The sequence below is a fragment of the Numenius arquata genome, chromosome 3, assembly GCF_964106895.1.
Source record: "Numenius arquata chromosome 3, bNumArq3.hap1.1, whole genome shotgun sequence".
Lineage (NCBI taxonomy): Eukaryota > Metazoa > Chordata > Aves > Charadriiformes > Scolopacidae > Numenius > Numenius arquata.
Genome location: NC_133578.1, coordinates 2,160,147 through 2,182,692, shown reverse-complemented (window position 1 = coordinate 2,182,692; position 22,546 = coordinate 2,160,147). Strand labels below are relative to the sequence as shown.

At 39.5% G+C, this 22,546-nt stretch overlaps 1 protein-coding gene across 1 annotated transcript in view; it reads right to left on the bottom strand.

Moving 5' to 3' along the window:
* NEB (nebulin) overlaps positions 1–15,505 on the bottom strand; it is a 118,811-nt gene extending 103,306 nt beyond the window's left edge. Inside the window, exons 1-19 of the mRNA XM_074145650.1 lie at positions 15,374–15,505; positions 14,636–14,669; positions 13,930–13,995; positions 11,144–11,188; positions 9,560–9,763; positions 8,511–8,618; positions 6,454–6,558; positions 6,058–6,162; positions 5,853–5,957; positions 5,100–5,204; positions 4,163–4,267; positions 3,854–3,961; positions 2,981–3,097; positions 2,225–2,326; positions 2,035–2,142; positions 1,836–1,940; positions 1,078–1,176; positions 714–818; positions 509–616 (exon numbers count right to left, since the gene is read on the bottom strand). Of these exons, the coding sequence (XP_074001751.1) occupies positions 509–616; positions 714–818; positions 1,078–1,176; positions 1,836–1,940; positions 2,035–2,142; positions 2,225–2,326; positions 2,981–3,097; positions 3,854–3,961; positions 4,163–4,267; positions 5,100–5,204; positions 5,853–5,957; positions 6,058–6,162; positions 6,454–6,558; positions 8,511–8,618; positions 9,560–9,763; positions 11,144–11,188; positions 13,930–13,962 (1,767 nt within the window). The 5' untranslated portion in view covers positions 13,963–13,995; positions 14,636–14,669; positions 15,374–15,505. The remainder of the gene's footprint in view (positions 1–508; positions 617–713; positions 819–1,077; positions 1,177–1,835; positions 1,941–2,034; positions 2,143–2,224; positions 2,327–2,980; positions 3,098–3,853; positions 3,962–4,162; positions 4,268–5,099; positions 5,205–5,852; positions 5,958–6,057; positions 6,163–6,453; positions 6,559–8,510; positions 8,619–9,559; positions 9,764–11,143; positions 11,189–13,929; positions 13,996–14,635; positions 14,670–15,373) is intronic.
* Between the last annotated feature and the right edge of the window lie 7,041 nt (positions 15,506–22,546).

Sequence of the window (22,546 nt, the reverse complement as noted above, 5' to 3'; positions counted from 1 at the left end):
ATTCACTGCTACACAAATCACTCAGCTTTCAAAGTGGTATTATCTTGCTTGTACTGACCATAAGAGGGAGGGGAGTCTTTAAAGACTAAGGGACTTCTGTGAGGTCATCCCCAAGAATCTACCCAAAACCCAGTGAGTCTTTCATCTCATTTATGATCGATCAGGCCTATATTTAAGGACAGAGAGAATTCAAGGATCCATTGCTCATGGAGCTGTCACTACTGACCTATTCCTTATGATTTTCCTTAACCATATCGTGCAAGGTAGTCCAGTTATTCACAGAGAATTACATAATGAAACAGGCTTTTCTAAATGTAATTATACAAATACATTAATGAAGTAATGAAACACCAATAAAAATATAACTGTGTTAAATACATCCAGTAACATGCTCAAAAAAAGGCAATAAAGAAGTTATCCTTCAGATATCCTTAACAAACATAACCGCAAACATTGTTTGAGTAAACCTTTTTGAATTAAACAGTTGCTTTAGGAAGGATGTACTTACATCGCTGGCAGCCTGCCTAGCGGCCTTGGCAGCTCGGATAGGAATAGCATCGCTTTTGAGATCATACCCCTTTGATTTTAATTCTTCCAATCCCGCTTTGTAATAGTTCTAAAAGAAAAGGCAAATTTTGGATTACCAGTTTCTAGCTAACAGAAACTTCATATTGTAAGTTCAATCAAGAGCTCCTGGTTCAAAATCTACTTACATCACTAATATTGTAGGCATTAACTTTAGCCTGTATAAACTGGGGCACATCTGGAGGGAGGTGGTACTTGTGAATAATTTCTTCACCTTTGGATTTATATAGTATCTGCAAAGAAAAATAAAGAAATTTAGCAGCCCAATGTTTATAGATTGTAAACGCTTAATAATGCTGTGACACAATTTAAAGATCTTGCGTGACCTCCCTCACAAAGACAGACAGAGATTAAATCCTAGTCCTTGCCAAATGGATGGTATAAACCCCAACTGGTGCAAAGAATATGTTAAGAATGATGGATATAAAGAAAATTGCAGTACAGAAATTGATGATGTCAGAACGTAGCAACAGGTTTTCTAGGCTTACTTACATCACTCAGCTGTTTGCTGTTGATCTCTGCTTGCTTCTGTACTGGAGAGTCAGTCACTTGAGTAAATTTGGTTTGATCAGGATGCTTTTTGTAGGTGTGCTGAAGGCAAACAAGAAAGATTTGCAGAAAACGTATATAAGCAAAACTATTTTATAAGACAGCAATGCAGCATTACTTGGGATAGTCAGCAGTTACGATGTGTGCAGATAAGCAGTGTCAGGCACAATGGTTCTCATGTTACTTTTTAACATAATCAGAAAACAAATATTTTTTTAAGGTATTTTTAAAGTATTAATGTAAAAAGTTTTGAGTAGGTATATAAATATTACAATGTATATTATATTATACAGTATATTGCATATTATATATGAATATATATTTAAAATCCTTTCCAAGTATTGATAAAGTAAATAAAACTAGCATTAATAAAGTAACCAAAGTACTTTCAAAGTATTAATGTAAAAATATGTTGACAAGCAGACAAATGCTTGAGGTTCATTCTTCATTTTGGTACTACATCTCTAATTTTATGTTTTAACTTGTTAAAAAAAGATTGTGCTATATCTGTCTTGATCACTAGATGTCACAAAAGACTCTAAAATACAGATGAAGATGGTTTTGAGAAGTCACATATGTTAATACGGACAAATTAAAAATTATCGAAGTCAACAGGAATCACTGTAAACTTCCATGTGCCTCAGAAGCAGACACTCTGCATTTAGCTGGCTATTTGATAACCACTACTGTCCCGTACTCACATCTTTACATTGCTCCAACTTCTTAATAGCTTCGTACTCTTGAGTTATGGTCTGAGGGAAGTAGCATTTTGTCTTTTCCTCCTCATACTCCGCTTTGTAATTTTTCTAGGAATAAAATCAACATTCAGTAAGAGACCCCAGCTGAGCTTTCCCTGAAATGAAAGCATGACGGTGAAAACAGAGTGATTGTAACACTTACATCACTCTTCATCGCTTCCACTTTCATGCAGTGAGTATGATGTGGGTCCTCAAAGCTGCCCAAATAGTGCCCTAAAATATTCTTTTGATACGCGTCTTTATATTTTACCTGGAAAAATAATCACAAGTTGAGAAACAAAAGTAATCAAGAGTGTCAGTACTGAATGACACAACATAGATCGAAGACATACATCACTAAAATTCTTCAGAACAGCATCAGTTTGGAACTTCGGTGTGTCACAGTAATTCATGCTGTTTCCTTTGGATTGTTCATAGGCTTCTTTGTATAATTTCTGCAAAAGAAAAGAATGTCAGATAATGCAGTACATTCCACTGCAACTCACTCATCACACATTAAAAATGACAAGAGGAAAACTGTGAAATGATTGCAAAGAAAAGCTTTCCCAGAAGATTGAAAAACAGATGGCACTTTTTTTCCCCAATGATTTTTTAAAACAAACATTTTTTAGTGACTATTAGGTTTATAAGGGAAGATAGAAAGGTCTGACTAACGGTTTTTGAACTTCTGACATTCCCATACAGATGAAGAAAGAAGAAAGAAATCAAGAGACTCATTACAGTGAGTAACCAGAATATAATATATAGGAATTTTTAAAAGTACCACATATTTTATCATTATTGGCATCAGTTGAAGCTCCTTAAAGCAGTAAGGGAAGGATCATCATCTTGTGATCCATTTTCTACAGGAATCTAAATGAACTATACAATAATTAGTATCCCCATAACATACCACAGCTATTGTTACATGCTGTTGTGGAGAAATGACTCCTTCTATACCATTCTGGTCGGTGGCATCTCATGAAAAATACTGGTCTATAAAACTAAAAATACTAAGAGATCCAAAGGAGAAGCCTCGTGAAAAAATGGTCAGTTTGGTTTACTCTACGTGACTGAAAATCATCCAGCTGTACTTTGATAATACTTACATCACTCAGCACATTTCCTGCAGCTTTCAATTGCCTCAGCAATGGGTTCTCTGTAGCAGGAAGCACATTATAATCTGCAATAGCTTTGTTCTTTTCATAATCTGCTCTGTATTTTATCTTTAAAAAAAATAAAAAAATAAAAAGGGTGAGGTTTTAAAAATCAGCACTAAAAGTCAATGTTCACTAACCTATATCATCTTGGAACTTTTCAGGAAAATTTTCCCTGTTTTTTTAACTTCTGATTCATGATGGCAAAGGACTATAAAAGGCACTCAGATGACAGGAGCGCATGGATGCCCTGGGAGGCTGGGTCAGAAGATAACTGAGAGCTATTCAGTCGATGTCCCCACCTCTAAGTCCCTCTCCAAACGTTGTCATTTTTCAAATATCAGTTGACATCTCAGAATAGTCACACTCTTACGATTAATGGCATAAGATTGTCTTTGCTGACGCATATAGTATTGTAGAAAATGCTTAAGCCAAACAAAATCTGTATTTTGAACCAAAGATGGGCCAGCACAATATCACTGATATAAAGAGGAATAAATATGAAAATGCTGAGCCAAATTCAGCTAGCTTAAGTTGGTCTTAGTTGACAGTATTGATTTGTTCCAATTAAAATCAGGCATATAACATTATCAGAACATACAGTGAAGCACATTCTACTTCATTGAAAGAAAAATCTACTTCATGGGTGCTATTGTGAAAAACCATAGGCATGGCCTGGAGTTGTTATAAGCTTAGAATGCACGCAAGAATACATCTTTTCATATAAGAAAATATTTTTGACACTTAACAAAACATTTTCAGCACAAACTGGCCTGACTTCAGAACTAAACTCAAGCTAAAGAAGTGAGAGCAGACCTAGCATACCTTACTGACGTTATTTGAAACTCGCTTATTAGCTTCATATTCCGGGGTCTCAGTCTGCATAAAGTAGATTTGGTCTTTCATGTTTTCAAAGTCTTCCTGGTATTTTCTCTGGTAGGAACAGAGACAGATACCAATGTATCAAATGCACTTAAATTATAAATCAGACATTCACAAAGGACCTTACTTAGGAAAAGAGAAATACCACAAATGGAGCAGGAAAAATTAATCACTACCTTCCACAGTTCCACACGCTAACATAAACAGAGGATAAAGCTGCTCATTTCAAGATTTTCTGAAGAATTCACTTACCATACTTATATTTTCTGCATTCATTTTTGCAATTGCAACATCATAGCATGGAGTTTGACTCCACTTGCCTTTGATCTTGTTTTCATAGTCCTCATGGTAAATAATCTATAACGAAATAAAAAAATAAAATTTAAGCCCCAAGATACAGCTCAGTTTTCACCTGGCAGATTTGTTTAAAAAAATTCTTCTTTTAAAAGTTGCTTCACACTTTACATCTGCCTTATAATGACTTCATCAGTTATTGTCAAAAACACCTTAAATATGACATGGCCTAAGGACATTCATTTATTCAGTTATTCAGTTATTTCTCTTAGTACCTTCTCCAATGCCTTTTTAATTGTTTTCACATTGGTTTAGAACATATATGCCAAAACAACCTTTAAAAAAAAATCATTTTATTGTTTTGAAGATACATATATAGCTTAATATTTTATTCATTTCAAAGAATTACGATACTGATCTCATTTTTTACATGTCTAAAAATTTTCTTGATGACAATTTAGCTTTAAAGGTATGGAAGAACAGGATTCAAGAAATTTTCTCTAAATTAAATACTACCTTCGTTCACCTTCCAAATGGGTTCAAGGGATGTTATTTACTAGTTTCTTCTATAAACACAGAAAGTGTAAAGCAGAAGATAAGAAAAAAAGAGGCAGAATGGGAAATAATGTGTGTATGGTAGAAGCAGAAATGTTTGGTGAAAACTAAATTCACGACAAGAATAAAGTTTTGCCTTTCACCTGAGACCGGGCAGGATTTTCTCTGAGACATTTGAGGAAGAAATGAACTGATTTCCACCACTGAAAATCAAAGGGGTCTTCATATGAGCTCTGTTCTTCTCTTTTGCTTTCTCGTTCCCATTCTTTATGTGCTCTTTTGCCTCTCTAACTCCAAAAGTGAAGTTTCTACAGAAAGAAGAGCACTGAATCCTACTCACATCACTCAGCTGCCTCGTCACTTTCTTGGCTTGTTCCACGTCAGGTGGATCTGGCAGAGCAGTATATTTAGATTTTCGTTCGTCGTGCCCTTTTTTGTAGACAATCTGAAAATATGAAAGAAGTAAGCATTTACAGTAACTACCAATTTAAGCATCAGAACATTTATTCTTAACTCTGCCAACAGCACCATTAACGAACATAGTTCTGTCCACAGCCACTGCAGCGTAAACCCCTTCAGCATAAACCCCTTCAATCAGTGCATTCTGGAGGACTACTGAGAAGACTCTTGATAAGAAACAATGAAAAATAATTAGTTCCCTGGGAAACTTTTCAAATATATTACACTGTTGCTCCTGATAAACATGGACTAGTGAACTTCTGGACATCTGCAAAATTCACCGAAATCTTCATACGAGACCCAAAATCCTAGACTGAAGAGACCTAAAATCCTCAGCTGCATGTTTGAAGAGATATTTGAGGTCTTCTTACTGATTACCTCAGTAGATCTTTAATAAATTAATTATATCACTCATTCATAATCCAGCATCAAATTGCCAACAGATTTATACTCTAATATAGAGAACGTACTTTCCTATTGAAATAACACTGCTATCAGAGCTATCAGGACACACCTACACATTTTTATTTTCTGTTCCATTATGAGCGTTTTGTATTTAGTCAAAGTCCACCATGAAGACTACCAAGTTACACGATAATTGTGACTCAACTGTGAATTAGTCCTCAATACTTACATCACTCAGAGCCTTTTGAGCCTGTGCCACCCTTCTGAGCTCTGGACTGTCATTGTATGGATAGAATAACGTTTTGTCTCCTTCCCAGTCTTCAGTATAGAGTTTCTAAAACCCAGAAAAATGCCAGAATGCCCATTATGAATGAATCTCCGACTTGGAATGCATCTTGCACTTCAGCTGCCTAGATTTGGGATTTATTTCTTACCTTACTGAACATTGCTGTGTTTTTTATTGCATTCACAAGCTCTGGAGCATCAGGGGGAAGCAGGTACTTGTCCTTATTCTCCTCCCAGTTCTGTTTATATAATACCTGGAAAGAAAGATTAGCACCTTGGTTAGTCTATCATTAGAAATATATTTTCATTTGTGAATAAACTACCTCCTGTAAAGATTTTTTCAAAGTGAAAGTCTCAAACCTCAACTGGAAACATTTAAGAATGTATTTATACTTGCCTTATTGACTTCTCTGCTATCTCTCCCTGTCCTTCTAAACTGTCTGTAAACATTGCTTCACTGCCCCGAGCTCAAAACTTTATTCAGATCAGTAACCCCATGAGACACTAATGTTAACAACCTTTTCAGAAAGTCAGAACTCGCTCACCTTGCTCACTTGCTGTGACACCTTCTTTGCATGTTCTATATCCTTGGCCTTTTCATCAACGTGGCAAATAGTTCTAGCAACTTCACCAGCCATGCGGTATTTAACCTAGATCAACCCACAACAAAACACATTTATTCTTGCAGCAAAAATGACAGGTTTTTTTAAAAAAGCAGAATAATGACATTTTGACACTTAATACTGTGAACACCCAAAACCTTAATTCAATGAAGCATTTAGGACGAGTTGTTCCTTAGAAATTAAGCCTATGGAAACAAATGGATGTTGTGAATTAACTGAGAAAGAAACGCAGCTTTGAGACAGTTTCAGGAGCTGTGAATCCAGGTTAGAGGCAGTGACCTTTTGTAATCACAGAGTTCTTTCTAAGAGTACTTCCACCCTGTATAATGAGATAGAGAGATCCCCATGCTATGCAGTATATCCCAATTTCACTGTCCATTACCATGTAAACACCAGCTGTAGTGCCAAAACCAATACAGCCACATTACCACAGCAAAAGAGCAGCTTGGGCACAAAATCATCCTAATGCAGCTATACCTCTCCCAGCTTGGCAGCAGGCTCAGTTGGCATCAGAGCACGGATTGCTGCATTGCATTCCTCAATATAGCCTAATCATAGAATCACAGAGTCGTCCAGGTTGGAAGGGACCTTTCAGGTTGTTGAGTCCAACCATCAACCCAACACTGACCAAAACACCACTAACCCATGTCCCTCAGCACCATGTCTTCCCGGCTTTTAAATACCTCCAGGGACAGTGACTCCACCACTGCCCTGGGCAGCCTCTGCCAAGGCTTGACAACCCTTTCAGTGTAAAAATTTTTCCTAATATCCATCCTAAACCTCCCCTGGGGCAACTTGAGGCTGTTTCCTCTTGTCCCATCTCCTGTTCCTTGGGAGAAGAGACCGATCCCCCCTGGCTACACCCTCCTTTCAGGGAGTTGGAGAGAGCGAGAAGGTCTCCCCTCAGCCTCCTTTTCTCCAGGCTGAACACCCCCAGCTCCCTCAGCCACTCCTCACAAGACTTGTGCTCCAGACCCCTCACCAGCTCTGTTGCCCTTCTCTGGACACGCTCCTAAGTCAGGAGTGCAGTAGAATTTCATGCACACTCTTCTCCTGAATGCCAGTTAGGTTAGGTGACTACCCTCTCAGCTTTAGGGGTTCCCATTCCTAGGGGGCTCAACCCTCGCTGTGTACTGTACAAAGAATTAAGAAGCCTTTGCAGGTGGGTTTCACTTTCCCAGACTGTGAGGTGCATTGTTGAAAGGATTCACACAGCAGGGACAACACATCTTGGAAAATTCCTTAGTAAATGACAAGATGTACAGAAGTTCATTTTACAACACTTGGAGAATCTAAGCATCATTTTTTCCAGGATCTCTTTAGGAAACTGAACTTTCAGGTGCTTTATGAAAACAAAAATCTTTAAACAGATTTTATAAACAAAATTCTAGTTTTATTTACCTAATACACAACTGAACGTCAACAAAAAGTCATCAGGCACATCATTCATGATGACTGCAGGGCATAGCATGTAGATGATTGGTGGTGGCTGCCCCATCCCTGGAGGGGTTCAAGGCCAGGTTAGATGGGGCTTTGAGCAACCTGGTCTGGTGGGAGGTGTCCCTGCCCAGGGCAGGGGGTTGGAATGAGATGGTCTTTAAGGTCCCTTCCAACCCAAAGCATTCTATGATTCTATGAATCTTCAAATTCAATTATATGGGCATCACCATCATTTCCCGTGCCTGTAACTTCTGATGAGAAATTTTCAAACCTCTTCAGGCACAAGGAAGCAGGGCTATTATTCAGCTAGAAATCACATCTCCCTTCCTGAAATACCAACCTACATCATAGAACTCAAATTTGTCATACACTCTATTCCTCACTCTTGTAATCTGATCAAGTTTCTGCTAAATGTTCAGATTGCCTTATCACAATATCATCAAAGAATGATCACTTCTTATCTAACATTTAAAAATGAGAGTCAGTTTGCTTCTCTACCACTCAGTAGATATTTTTTTCTTATGACAACTGTTACCCACCTCACTGAGCTGGTCTTGCACTTTCTTGATTCTCCGAATTTCTGGGGTATCAACTGTGGAAGCATAGGGCTTTCCTTTTTCTTTTCTAAATTTTTCTTTGTACTTGTTCTGAAAGAAAATAATGGCAAATGTAATTAAGACATATCCTAAAGCTCCGGCAGAAATGTATGCAGCAGTGATTGATTTAGATATCTGGTTAGTATAGGAATTTGGGACAGATTATTGAATAATAAAAACTAGGATTACCCATTTACATTTGCAGGGTTATGTTTATTTTAACCAACTGACTTTCTTCCATCTGATGCAACAGAAAAAAAAACATTTCTACCTTTAGCCTGTCTTAGATCACCTCTGATTATATTCTCCTTAGGAGCTTGATATTGATAAATTTACAGTTATTTGTTTCAGTGACGAAAGATAAGGAAAGTATGGGGGTAGGAGTCCTAGACCTATGATCTCCCATAACCCTTAAACAGTGAAAACTGGTAGGTAATAAACATTAAAATTTAGGAAAAGGGACATGATCCTATCTGCATCTGGGCAGAGCAGTTTTCTATTTTTCACAACATCATACAGCATTGATCTCCTGGACTTTGATAGCCCATACCAGGAATTTAGGTTGGTGCTTGTTCCTATATACTATGCACAAGGATTTTTCTTGAATATATATACAGAGGGATAGAAAAATATCGTATTATAAAAAATATTGAGGTTTGCTATTCAATAGAGGTTAGTCCCTGTTATCTCCCTTCCGCTGGACATCCAAGTCAGATAGTTCAGGAGTCCTATCAACTGACATCTCTGATAATCTTCACCCACCTGCCTCAAGCCACGTTTTGCGCCCGATGATTACCTACTGCGCTTAAGCAGGAAATGGGCAAGAGAGGGGCTAATTCAAAGAAAGAAACTTCCTACTTCAGGCAAGTAACACTAATACACATCATGAAATGAAGTACAGGAGACAAAATAGTAGCATGAAGGTCTGAAATAATATGCATGAAATATTTTTAAAGTCGGTGTTCCTCAAGAAATAAAAGATGTAAATTTACCTCACTGAATAGGTCTTTCATTTTATTACTGTGTTGCAGATAAGGTGTCAAAAACTTAGAAGGGTCCACTTTTGTCCGTATTGTCTTCTTTCTGACTGGAGGCGCCGCATCCTCAGCAGAAGATTTTCCATGCTCAACAGTGTAAGTGGTAGTTTTCGGACCTCTGCTGTCTGTGGTGATAGTCTCAGTGATCTCAGTGATCACCTGGGAACAAAGAAAAATAATAATTATTTGCTTTACAACTACAAATCATCGTTTTACAATAAGCATGCAGCAGTACCTGCTGTTAGCTTTATAACAAAACAGTTGTTTATAAAAAGTTGTAATATATTTCTAAAACTTGGAGAGGCTTGATTCTGAAAATACAGCATTTTGTGAAAAAAAATGCTTTCATTTTCATATGATAACTCATAGGACCACATGACGCTAATGCATTAGACTACAATTACAGCTGATGGGTGAAGGTCCAATCACATTAGCAAGAAAGACATTCATACTCATACATGATTCTTCATTCCACAATACTGTTTTCAAAAACTGATGCAAATCAGACCCAGAAATAAGCAGTCATGCTATTGCTCCCTTTACATCCAGTCTGGCTACACAGTTTAGAATCCCTGACAAATTAATCTTAAAAATAATAAGATGGCAGTCTTCCTTCAGAAGTGTAGCCCTAGCTTACTAGTTCAAACAGCATTAATCAAATCGTATTTTATTAAATTAAGAATATAGGAAGACTTTGGGAACAGATTCTCAGTTTGGAAGGAAATAGCTCACAAAGTGAGGCATTTGTTTCACCATTTTTGTTTCTACATAAGCCTATGCCATAAGGAATATATCATGGTAACTTAGCAGAGAGTTAGGTTATATCTACACTGTAAGGAGAATTTCAAATTATGGCAATAACTCCTTGGTGACTCAAATATTTATGAGCAGTGACATGAAAAAAACCAATCTGCAAACCACCATCTTTCAGTGAAATTACACAAGGTGGAGGGAACAGAACTGATACATGTAAACTGGATTCAGGCAGAATCTTTTTATATTTCTCTTCATAACAAGGTTAAGTGTAATGCATGTATGTGCCTGTTGTTCAGATGTACAGATCTAGTCACATTCACGTCCTCGATAATTCTGTTCATCTTTGACACTAATTACTGGATTTTTGTCAATATGTTACCCAAATGATCTTCCCGCCTGTGTTTCTTGTTATTAACATAACTTGTTGTTCTGTTTTCCCACCCCACATGCACAACTGCTGGGCAGGAGCAAATGGAAGACTATCAGCAAGACACAGGGCAGGAAAGAAATTAGCACAGTCCTTTGCTGATGGACATATCCACAACCTCTTCTAATGGAAACCAAAGAGCGGCAGATAGGGTACTCGGAACAAGCTAGGACTCTAGATCATCCCACAACAGGGTCTTGCAGAGGAAATAAAGTACTAAGAAGCAACTGTTCACCGATATATTTATGTTTAGTATGAAAAATTAGTCCTCAGAATATAATAAAGGGCATTAATTTAGCATTATGCATTAATTACATGCATATATACACCACATGCAACATCACAGGGACCTTTACCTCATGAGGTTCACCCTCCTCAATAATTGTCTCCTCAATGTAGTACTATTAAAAAAAAAAAAGAGAAAAAAAATCATTGTTAGGCCAGATCATACAGAATACAGAACTGTATTCATACAGAATACAGATCATACAGAATAGCGAACTGTAGCTTCTGTTAAGCTGTTGTAAAAACATACTTCTGGAGAAATATTACTGTAGTTCATAGGTTCCTATGTTGCCACATTTGCATTGTTGGTAATTCTGAACATTTGTTCGGGTTTTTTTTCATTAATGATCAGATTTTTTCCATGTGCTGTCAATCTCTTCTTGACCTTCCATGACGGTGCCAAGCCTGCTGACCTCTTCCTTCAGCAACCTGCAGTGCAACTGACTGACCCGACCACCAACGCGCCTACCACTGTAGAGGCAACAATGGCTTTGCTCCCAGGCTGGCAAATGGCCTTCCCCCACAGCGGCGGGAGTCGAAGGCACCGGAGTCAGCTCCAACCACAGCCACTGTGCAGATGCAGAGCCCGCCGCCACCCTGCTCGCCAAGAAGAATATCAGAAAGGTCATCCTGATGAAGAATGAAAAAGGAAGAACCTTCCACGGAAGAATTAAAAAAAAAAAAAACAAAACAAAACACCACGACGAGAACTGAGGAGAAGAGGTGGGTGCAGACAGCGCCTCTCTGAGGCCCACACAGCAAATGGCGGCCGCACGATGGCGCCGGCCCGCCACAGCGCACGAGGCTGATGGCGACCGCGCTGAGGGGAGTCGAGGCTTCATCGGGGCTTCACCGCCCCGAGGCTTCCCCCTCCAACTCCCCTCGCTGCTTCATGAAGGAAAAAACAACCCCAAAAAACATTGAAAGGTGTTGCTTCATCTGCTGTAGCAAACCGCGTCTGTTTTATTCAAAAGGTGCTTGACTTGCCACTGACTTCCGGAAAGGAGAAAAATGTAAAAAGCGGGTTTTATCTTTGAAAAATCTCCTCAGCAATGACTTGCCTGGGGTCACGTGCCAAAACTGCGCAAACAGAAAGCCCTTGGAATCAAGCCCTAAAGAAATTCTGATTAAAATTTAAGCCCTTTTCCCAAAGTTGTCCCTCAAAGTTAGGTTCACGTAACTAGCCCATACTTTTGAAGTTGTCTCAGATTGGGCTGTTTTGAGGCAATTTCTGCTCACTGGCCCCATGCCACGCTTGACCCACCTTCCTCAAACCCTCGAGTAACTCAGCAACAAAGGTTTGTGTGTTTCGTTGTGGTTTTTTTGCACATCACAAATGACTGCAATGTCCAGGGGAAAAAAAAAATAGTATCTTAAAATCCTGAACATTTTCTCAGCCGCTCATTATTCAGCAATAATTTCATAGTCTTTCAGAAGATGCATTTCTGATATAACTCTTATAGGTTTAAAATAGCTGATTCATATAGACGTGGTATTCTATTTAAGAAAACTCTGGAATGGCTTAAGCTGCCTTAAAATTGTACCAGATGCTATTGTTCCTGGTTTATTTAACTTCTCCCTGTGAATATCTCGAGGGAAGCTACTAAAGCAGCACCATCTCGGTCCGTGATTAGGGATGTGTAACAGGACGGTGGTCATTGAAAATTAAAAACAAAGAATGAAACAGAGCTGTGTAGACAAGAAGCCCAACATACCATAATTCCAGCAGCAACAAATAAACATTGATGGCAAATAAATAATACCTTTTGTTACAGAGAACACAGGATAAAGGCAAAAGCGTAAAGGCAATTACAAGTAACATGGTAATAGGAAACTTAATGAGGGAGTGGTGTCTTCGTAACTAGGTGGTACGAGGTCTTTAAAATCGACTTTATGAGCGGTAATGCTTATTTTCCAAAACACATTTAACTAATTCAATTGGCAAACCGTTGGACTTCACTTCATTCACTATTTGAAAGGTATAAAGTCGGCAGTCAGGGCTCAGTGCTGTCACATTTCACTGCCTGAAATCAACAATCCGTTGAATGTAGTCTGGAGATAATGAGTTACGGGATGTCTACATTTGTAGTATCTTCTCCTTTTCCTCAAACAAACACCGAGCAATTTGCTATAAACACTTGTATATTTCGTAACATGTAATTTCATTTCAGAATAGCAATAATGCAACAGGTAGGACTACACTGTTTGTTAACCTCATATACTCTTTCACTAGTGAAGTCGTTATTCCAATGGCACTCGCTCATAATACTAAGATGTAGGTTCCCTAGTTCTTGGGGATTCTTTTAATCAAATTGCTGAGACTAATGACCTGTTGGTAAATTAATCCCTGATGCAACTCCATGGGCATCTACAGGTTCAAATCTAGCTCCATCTCTGCAGCTTCTAAGGCTACATTGGTTAACGATACCTTGGTGGCACAGAACTGCTGCATTTCTGCATTGCGGTGGGCACAGAGGTGAGGCTAGAAATTGGGTTCCAAAGTCCTCCTCTCTAGCATGGATTGGGTGACAGAGGGCAAGGCAGGAGGGAGAAGAGATGGCCCCCTGCATCTATAATTACGCAGAAGAGTAACCACAAAACCTCGCGTTGGGGGTGTGGAATGGTTACAGTCCTTATTTAAACGGAGAAACTATGGCTGGAACCAGAAGGATTTTGCTCCACTGTTGTTTTTTTACTGATCAAACCATTTAATAGGTATCTGTCCATACCCTAATCTTCGGTGAGGGCAAACCGCAAGTAACCATCTATGTTCATAAGTAATGTCTCATTGAAGTGACTAATATATTCATTTACAAGGCAGGGAACAAATATTGCTACTCTCAGATTTTCTTCTTACCTCCACAACTTCCTCATATTCTTCTTCCTCCATGTTGAGGGTATTCGTCTGTCTCTCCCCCACTCACTGGTTGCACAGCGGATGAAAGAGCGAATATACAATATTAGCCCAAGACTGAAATTGCTCTGAAAAGCTACTAGTTAAATTCATAAAGAGCCTGGGTCACGGTTAGTGGCGAGTCAGATTATTACAATGCTGTTGGCTAATTAGGGAAAGCAGCCAAACAACAGAGAGAACTAAAGTTGGGGTCTGGCATTACTTTGTTTCTGACTATTACGAGAAAGCATTGCATTACGTTTCAAACACACTGATATAAATTACAATTTTGGAAAAATACGTCATTCTAATAGTTGTAAAACCAACACTGGAATTCAATGAAAATAAAAAAAAAAAAAAAAAAAAAAAAGAAAAAGGAAACAGAGGAAGAGGTTTCTTGAAGTATGGTTTGATTTTTTTCATTACAACAAAATTATTTGAAGATACTCTTTTTTCTCTGTGACTGTATTCTATACGATTCCATCACATTATTCAACCTGCTATTTGAATGGGAGCTTTATCTGTATATTCTACTATATCCATTCACAAGTAAAAGCATAATGTAGAAAAAGATTGTAAATATTCTTTTTAAGTGACCTTAGGTTAATGAGGCAATTTCTGTCCTCCCATATTAGCCTATATAGATGCTATGAGGTTGGGTTCTTTTTACCTCTTGTGGCTTTTTTCTCTATATTTCTTCAGACCTGGAAAATATGAAAATCCATACAGTTGGCTGAATTCTGAAGTAGAGATTACTGTCAGAACCTTTAAACGAATTAATTAACACAGTGATTTTGCTATGAGGCAAAGCTGCAATTTTCCACCCGAGACTGCAGTGCTGTTTCTAATGTTGGTCAGGGATGAGGCTTCGGAACAGCTGTTCCCAAGTCCAAAGATATTTGCCGTGTAAGCTAATACTGCCAAATGACGGGCTGCTTCTCTTGAGCTGCCTAAACTGCAATTCCTTCTGAGGCAAGTGAAGTCTAGTAACGCAGGTTAAATATAGGAACATGGGATACTGTCCCTTTTTCGTTCCAGTGTGTTGAGAAAAATTACTAAAAAAAAAATAAATATCGATTTGTTAAACGAGAATGTTAACTATTAAAATAAATTAAGAATAACTCAGTAATGCGTGAACAAGTAGGTCAAAGTTTATGAATAAACCCAAGAAGTGGGGACTGCATATAGGGATGCAAACTGTCACTATTATATCCTTCAGTTATACTTCCAAAACACAGTTCCAGGTCCTTTCCTCTTACTGCAATTTGCAACTAGGCATTGAAAAATCACAAAATCTGACTTCCGTGGGCAAGGCAAGACAACTACTCCCCAAAAACTACAGTATCAGGAGACAGCTCAAGATCCCATTGCAAGGTAAAGAAGTCAAACGCAATTAAAATGTTCTTACCAGCAACATCTAGCAAATATCCCTAGGAGCAAAGCCTCTCCAGTCCTCCCTCCTGAGCAGCACTGGGCGAGAGCGAGCCTGGGTGCGTCGGCTCCTAATTACGCATGTGGCTACCACAGCCAATCTGGCTCCAGCCCGCTCGAGTTTCAGCCCTAAATATACTTGTGGTGACCCCGGAGGAGGCCACCTGTTCTCGGCGACATGAAGGAAAAGGGAGCCGGGCACTTCTGCGCTCCTGAGGAACCCCAAAACACACCAGAGCTCAACTGAACTTCACCAGGTCTCAGCTGAAAGGGATCCCCAGGCAAACCCAAGGGAGCACTCAAATAGAAAAATGCACGTTTTCTTCTGTCAGAGTTGATAATAATAACAACAACAACAACAATAATAATAATAATAATAATAATAATAATGAATTTGAGACAATTTCATTCCTATATTGCACCTGAATCAAAACTGTCCGAATTCAAGAATCTCTGAACTTCAGAGAAAGGAAGAGGAGTCTGGACTTCAAACTAAGTTTTTCATATGAAGCTGTCTTTAATTTCATCCCTTAAGTATAGCTGAAGTGCTTTATGAACTTAACTTGATGCAAATCACATGCTGATAGTTTTATTACTTCTTATTAAATCTTACATAGTTGAACATGTAGACTCAGGAACACATGAAAACTGACTACTTTCAATGAAAAAACTTGCAAGGAACCCAATTAACAACCAATATGCCTGGTGAAGGAAGACTAAGAATATAGGATAAACAGATTAAGGGACAGGGGAGCAATTCTAAGGCACAAAATATTTTGGAAGGTCAAGAATTACACGATGTATGGAGTTGAATCACGGTAATGATAACAGAAATGGCCTCTTAAGTCATCTAGTCTGCTCACATTATAGGATTGGCTTTAGTTCTTCAAGGAGGTGCATTTAAAAGCCAATATCAACAATGAGCTCTTTTCACATACTATATCACATAATTTGGTAAAAGATTGCCAGGAGCCCTTAAGAGACACCCTCTTGTTCCTTAACTCTTTCCAGAAGCTAATATTTATATCCAGATGAAATATCATATCTCATTCACTACTGCCAAGTATTTTATACTCTGCACAGAGCTGTAGATCCTTCCCTTTCTCCTTTAGGCAAGCTATGTGCCTTCCATTACTTAGCATTTTGCTTTACTAGGCAACCCTTCCCCTTTTAATCTTATTTCTGTTTATTTGAAAGACCTTCAGTTTCTCAACATCTTTTGAAGATGTCCAGAAATGAGTATAGCAAGTTGATGGAGTCTCACGGGAGCAATGTCAGCGTAACCTTCTGCTCTCCAATCCAGATCCTGTGTCTGTGCATTCCAGAAATAACTCACAGAATCATTTTTTCTCCCAAGTACTGCTTTTCACTTGATTGGGTGCATAATGCGACATCTACGTAAGTGATGACAAACATTTATGTAGTGGAGGGCCAATATTTTTTTTTTATTAAATAATAATTCGTTATTGTCGTTTCCAGCTCAAATCTCCGTTGATGCCAAAATTAGCGCCATCAGGCCAATGACTCACCATCCCTCTTCTTGGTTCTTTTCAGCAAGTCTGGGTTCACAGCTTCTTTTTCAGACTTAACAGTTGTACTTTGCATTACTCTTCCTCTAAATGGCGTTCCCCCATAGTCACTGCTACAGCATTGGATATTATTATGCCTCATTCCAACCACCTGGTTTAAATTGGGTTTACTAGATCAACAGAAGCTTGTATTCCTCAGTCCTGATGGTTATTCTGACAAAATTATCAAGTGTTTTCAAACGGGATGCAATTTTCTGTGCAATTCTCTTGCAAGTTCCTGCAAACAACCTCTCCTGTAGTGATACACACCCAGGTTAGTGGAACATCACCTTCAGATTCTTTTACATTTTTTTCTTATTTAGAAATACCTTTCTTTTACATCTTTTCTTATTTAAAAAGACACCAAACAAAGCCAAAATTACATGCAGGCTGTAAGTACCACTTTTTCTGAAAAACTTCTGTCTTTGGTGTGAAATACGGCAGATCTTTAGCAGTTCAGGACCGGAAGCAAAGCATGAAATAACCCATCAAAATTACAGAAGGGGTTTTAAGAACCTAAAGTATTATTGCTGAAACGAAAAGTTGGTCAGAACATAAGATTTATGTTCTGACATCAGAACATGAAGAGGGGAGGAGGATGCTCTTGAATCACCTACAGCTGCCAGAAAAATCTTTCAATTCTTACATTTGCTGCTTTGCTCCTTCAGCTCCAAATCTCAGGGACCAACTCTGACAGAACTATCACTACTTGCTTCATTTTTTTTAAACTGAAGAAAACCCAAACCACTGCATTTTCTGTGATTTCTACTCAAGCCCACAATTTCTTGCTGAAGATTTAGCATTCACTTACTTAAATGCTTTTATCTACCTCCAACACCTACCAATAAGTGGCTCTTTACACACCTGCCTATATATAAATAAGTTATTTGTGTATTTATATAAAATAACTGAACACATGCATGCATATCTGCACATATGTCTATACATTGTTCTCCTCTATAGAAATAAACTACTATGCTCATTGTTACATTTCATAACATTGACTTCTCTGGACGGTTAAAATGTCAATGATACATATTCATATTGAAATATCATCAATATTGCATGCTGAAGTAGAATATGCATGAGGTAAATGGAATACTGATGGCCAATATTCCCCTAATATTTTTGAACTGCTTTATTGTGAAAATTTGTGTCTGTGACTTGGATTTCAAGTCACTGCTTCCTGGAATGCCCTGAGAATACCAACTGGACTCGGCTGCCCAGAGAGGTGGTGGAGTCTCCTTCACTGGAGACATTCAAAACCCGCCTGGACACGTACCTGTGCAACCTGCTCTGGCAGGGGGTTGGACTGGATGATCTCCAGGGGTCCCTTCCAAGCCTATATCATTCTGTGATTCTGTGACTTTCTGGGGGGACAAACATTTCAAAGGCAATAGGAAAATTCTGCTGCAGGTGACAGCCTGGCAGGTCTGCCCCAGGTTAGCATACCAGAGCAGACTGTTTTATCCACAACCTGTAAATATGCATATGCTCAGCAGTTTTGAACAAAAAAAAAGAACGGTGCAAGATGACTAAGGTAGAGGAAGATGTTGTTTTGCATTTAAATGGCCCAAAATTTTAAAGCAGAAAATATTTTCTTCTACTTAACTTCTTAAAATATTGCCCTGTTTATCAAACAGTAACCACTTGGGGCAGGGGGAAAGGAGAGAAATAACATGTGACCTTCTCTAGATTTATTTAGGAGGTATATAATAAAAGAGCTATGAAATAGCAGCCTACATTTACTCGCTCCCCTGACCCACGCATTTGCATACAAAAACTCACTGCTTTTTTTTTTTAGAGCTGCGTGTAGTTCATTTTGGGAGACAGCCTTCCACCTATGAAAAATATGTAATTCAATCCTGGAGCCTGATCAATATCGAGGGCAAAATATAGAGGATCGGTATGTACGGACCAAAGGGCAGCCACACTGTCACCCCCTTACCCCCAAAAGACAGAACTGTTACAGAAATTTTAGTTTTCTACAACCTCCTGCCCCAGCTACTGATTCTTGTTGTTGTCTTGATCATTTATTCCCTTGTATTTCTGTTATAGTGCATCTCTCTAGATCCCAAGGTAGAGCTTGGAAGATTTTTAATAAGCCAAGGCTAAATCCCATATCATGAGACCCAGGCAGTACATGTCTTCTTGAAGAAGACAACTTCAAGACCCAGGAGACTTTCTATCCCTCCTTGCATCTGTTCGACTGAAAATGAGACAGGAAATCTGTTGTGCCGAGCTTACACTGGCTTCTCTGTGCCTTGCCCTTTGTGCGGATAGACTTAATGAGGTCACGGGTACTATATTTAACCACCTGAGGTAATCAGGAGACCACCCGGACTTAACAAGCACTGTATCATTGAAAAAGGACATATTTTAATACAGATTTCTGCCATTGTGTCTACTTCCTAACTACCGTTATTGTTACTTATTCTTTTCACCATTCCTTTCTGCTTACCAGATTTTGCACAGGAAAGCTGGAAAAAAAAAAATATCTTGATTTACAGAGCTCCCACCTAAGATATAATCATGTGTCCAAAATTTTCCTTTAGAATGCAATCTCCATCAAAAATCTAAAAATCACTGTAAGACATGAAAGGTAGTTTGCTTACGAGATATAATCTGCAAGACAGAAAATTCTGTAGCAATCAAGAGGCTTTAAAAGTGAAAGCCATTTGGTCTGGAGGAAGACACTAGCTGAAGAGCAGAACATTGCTTCAGAGCCCTAAAAATAAAGTAATTCTTGTTAGATAAGCTCTTTCCAGCCTCTGCCAGGAGCCCCACAAGCTATATTTGTATTTGCACTCCAGGGATACAAACGATGGAGGAAACCAGGTGTAGAAAATGCAAGTAATAAAAACGCCGCTAATAATGAGAAAGGGAGAGAAAAAGGGAATTAGAGAAGGATTTTCCCTCACCACACTGTTCTTACAAGGGCTTACTGTTGTCCAGTATTTATTGAACCTTCATGAGAGGTGGGAGAGAGTCCTCTAAGTAGGTGGGGAGTGAACCATGACCTATTGCAAGTTGCAGTTATCACATCAGGATGGTGCCAGCACAATTTTAAGACGCTCATCCCTGAACGAACATCGTAGTAGACCATTTTCTTGTGTTTTTCCCCAAAGAACATTTACCAGATTGAGACCCTGTACAGGCTTGACTATCTGTGGTTTCTAGATCCCACGGGGACTTGATGATGAAGCCAGTGAAGGGACATTCTCCCAATTTAAGGAACCTCAGTCAATTTGACTTGTTGCAGAGTGAGAACCATCTGAGGAAACCATTTTTCAGGAACTTTACTGAATCTGGATGTCACTGAAGTTGCCAGTGTAGTGTTGATTGAGCAAAGAAATCACAGAATGGTTTGGGTGGGAAGGGACCTTAAAGACCATCTACTTCCAAACCCCCTGCCCTGGGCAGGGACACCTCCCACCAGACCAGGTTGCTCCAAGCCCCCTCCAACCTGGCCTTGAACCCCTCCAGGGATGGGGCAGCCACAGCTTCTCGGGGCAACCTGGGCCAGGCTCTCACCACCTCACAGCAAAGAATTTCTTCCTGAGATCCCATCTCAATCTCCCCTCTTTCAGTGTCAAACCCTTCCCCCTCCTCCTATGGCTCCACTCCCTGATCCAGAGTCCCTCCCCAGCTTTCCTGGAGCCCCTTGAGGGACTGGAAGGGGCTCCAAGGTCTCCCCGGAGCCTTCTCTTCTCCAGGCTGAACCCCCCCAACTCTCTCAGCCTGTCCTCACAGCAGAGGGGCTCCAGCCCTCCCAGCATCTCCATGGCCTCCTCTGGCCCCGCTCCAACAGGTCCGTGTCCTTCTGCTGTTGGTGGCCCCAGAGCTGGAGGCAGCACTGGGGGGGGTCTCCCCAGAGCGGAGCAAAGGGGCAGAATTCCCCCCCCCTCCCTGGTGGCCACGCTGCTGGGGATGCAGCCCAGGGTGCAAGGGGTTTCTGGGCTGCCAGCGCATGTTGCCAGCTCCTGCTGAGCTTCTCGTCCACCAACACCCCTAAGTCCATATATATGGATGTATATTTCTCTGAGACTTACCTTCACGATACAACAGGTGGCAGTACATGAAGCCAACCTTTTCTCTTCTGCGTGAAACCAGGCGAGGAGCACTGGTTGCGTTGTCAGCAATTGGGTCTTGCCTTGGGAATGAAAATGTCCATCTGATGGGGAATTTAACTGTTTAAACTATGGAGAATCCTTGGAAGTGACAAGTTGCATAGCACCGAGGAGTAACACTCATGATCTGCGCATGGTAGACCCCAGCCACTGAACCATCTGTGCACGGAGTCCCCGCACACAGGGTATAGAACTATCCACAGCTCCAGCCATCGGCCACTTCTGAACCACCATATCCATGTCCACATGTCCCAAAGCTTTGGGGCATTTGAGAACCTGAATATGACCATGTCATGGACTCACTGTTTTGCAATGATTCCTGAAGACAAGAGGCAAGTCAGTGTCTCGTGATGAATGGTTTCCTAGTTCATTAACAGCTGACCAATTAACCCACGGGAAATATAAAAAAAAATACAAATTGAAAAAAAAGCGGTTTCCCATTATCGTGTTCTCTGGAATCAGAAATGCTAGAACTGACGCCTTTGTGTTTATAAAAGTAGTAATTTTTTTATACCACAGATACACTTTCTCATTCTTATTCAGTTATCCAGCCAATTAAGACAAATATTTGCAAATATATCTTTTTTTAAATGGAAGTATCATGCAAGTGTGTCTTTTCAGAAAAGGATACGTGTTCTAACAAGGTGAACTTCACTTTTTACTTTGGTGCTGCTTATCCTCATTCTTAAAGTATTAATAGAAAACATTAGATCATAACAAGTAATATACTTAGAGGCAACGCAATCAAAATGCCATGAGTAAATCATCTACAGTGTCTTATTTTCCTGTTTATTTTTTGATACTGACAGGCTGGTAGAGGGTGAGTAGCAGCATGAGGTCGTGGCTCTGCGGTGTGTAAACCAAGCGCTACCGCCATGAGTCAAAAAGACTTTGCTGGAAGAGGAGGAAAGAAAGGCGTTTTGGTACGAAACCCAAATTAATTACACGCTTCCTGATGTTTCTGGACAGAGAAGGAACTGTCATCTCAGCCAGCAAATTGTTGCGTTAGGAAATCTGTCTACGTGACAAGCTTCTGGTTACTATTCAAAATCACCGCCCTGCACTGCTTCAGAGAGAATATTGTTTGAACTCTCAGGGAAACACACATACACTGACACGTTGTTCCCTTGCTGCAGGAATATCTCCTCAGAACCATAAACCAACTGCTGTTCTCACACGGAATATTTGATCCCGTTGTGCATTCATGCAAATCTCACGTGGTCACCTCCGTTAGCATCCAACCGGCATATTTCCAACATTGAATCAAAAGGAGATTCAAAGGGGAAAAAAACAACAAGCCCAACCCAAGCAAACTCAAACTGAAAAGAATATGAACATGATCAGAGTTATCAGAGTTAGGTTGATGGTTGGACTAGATGATCTTAAACGCCCCTTCCAACCTAGACAATTCTACGATTCTAAGATGCCGAGTATTTTTCCTTTTTTTTCATG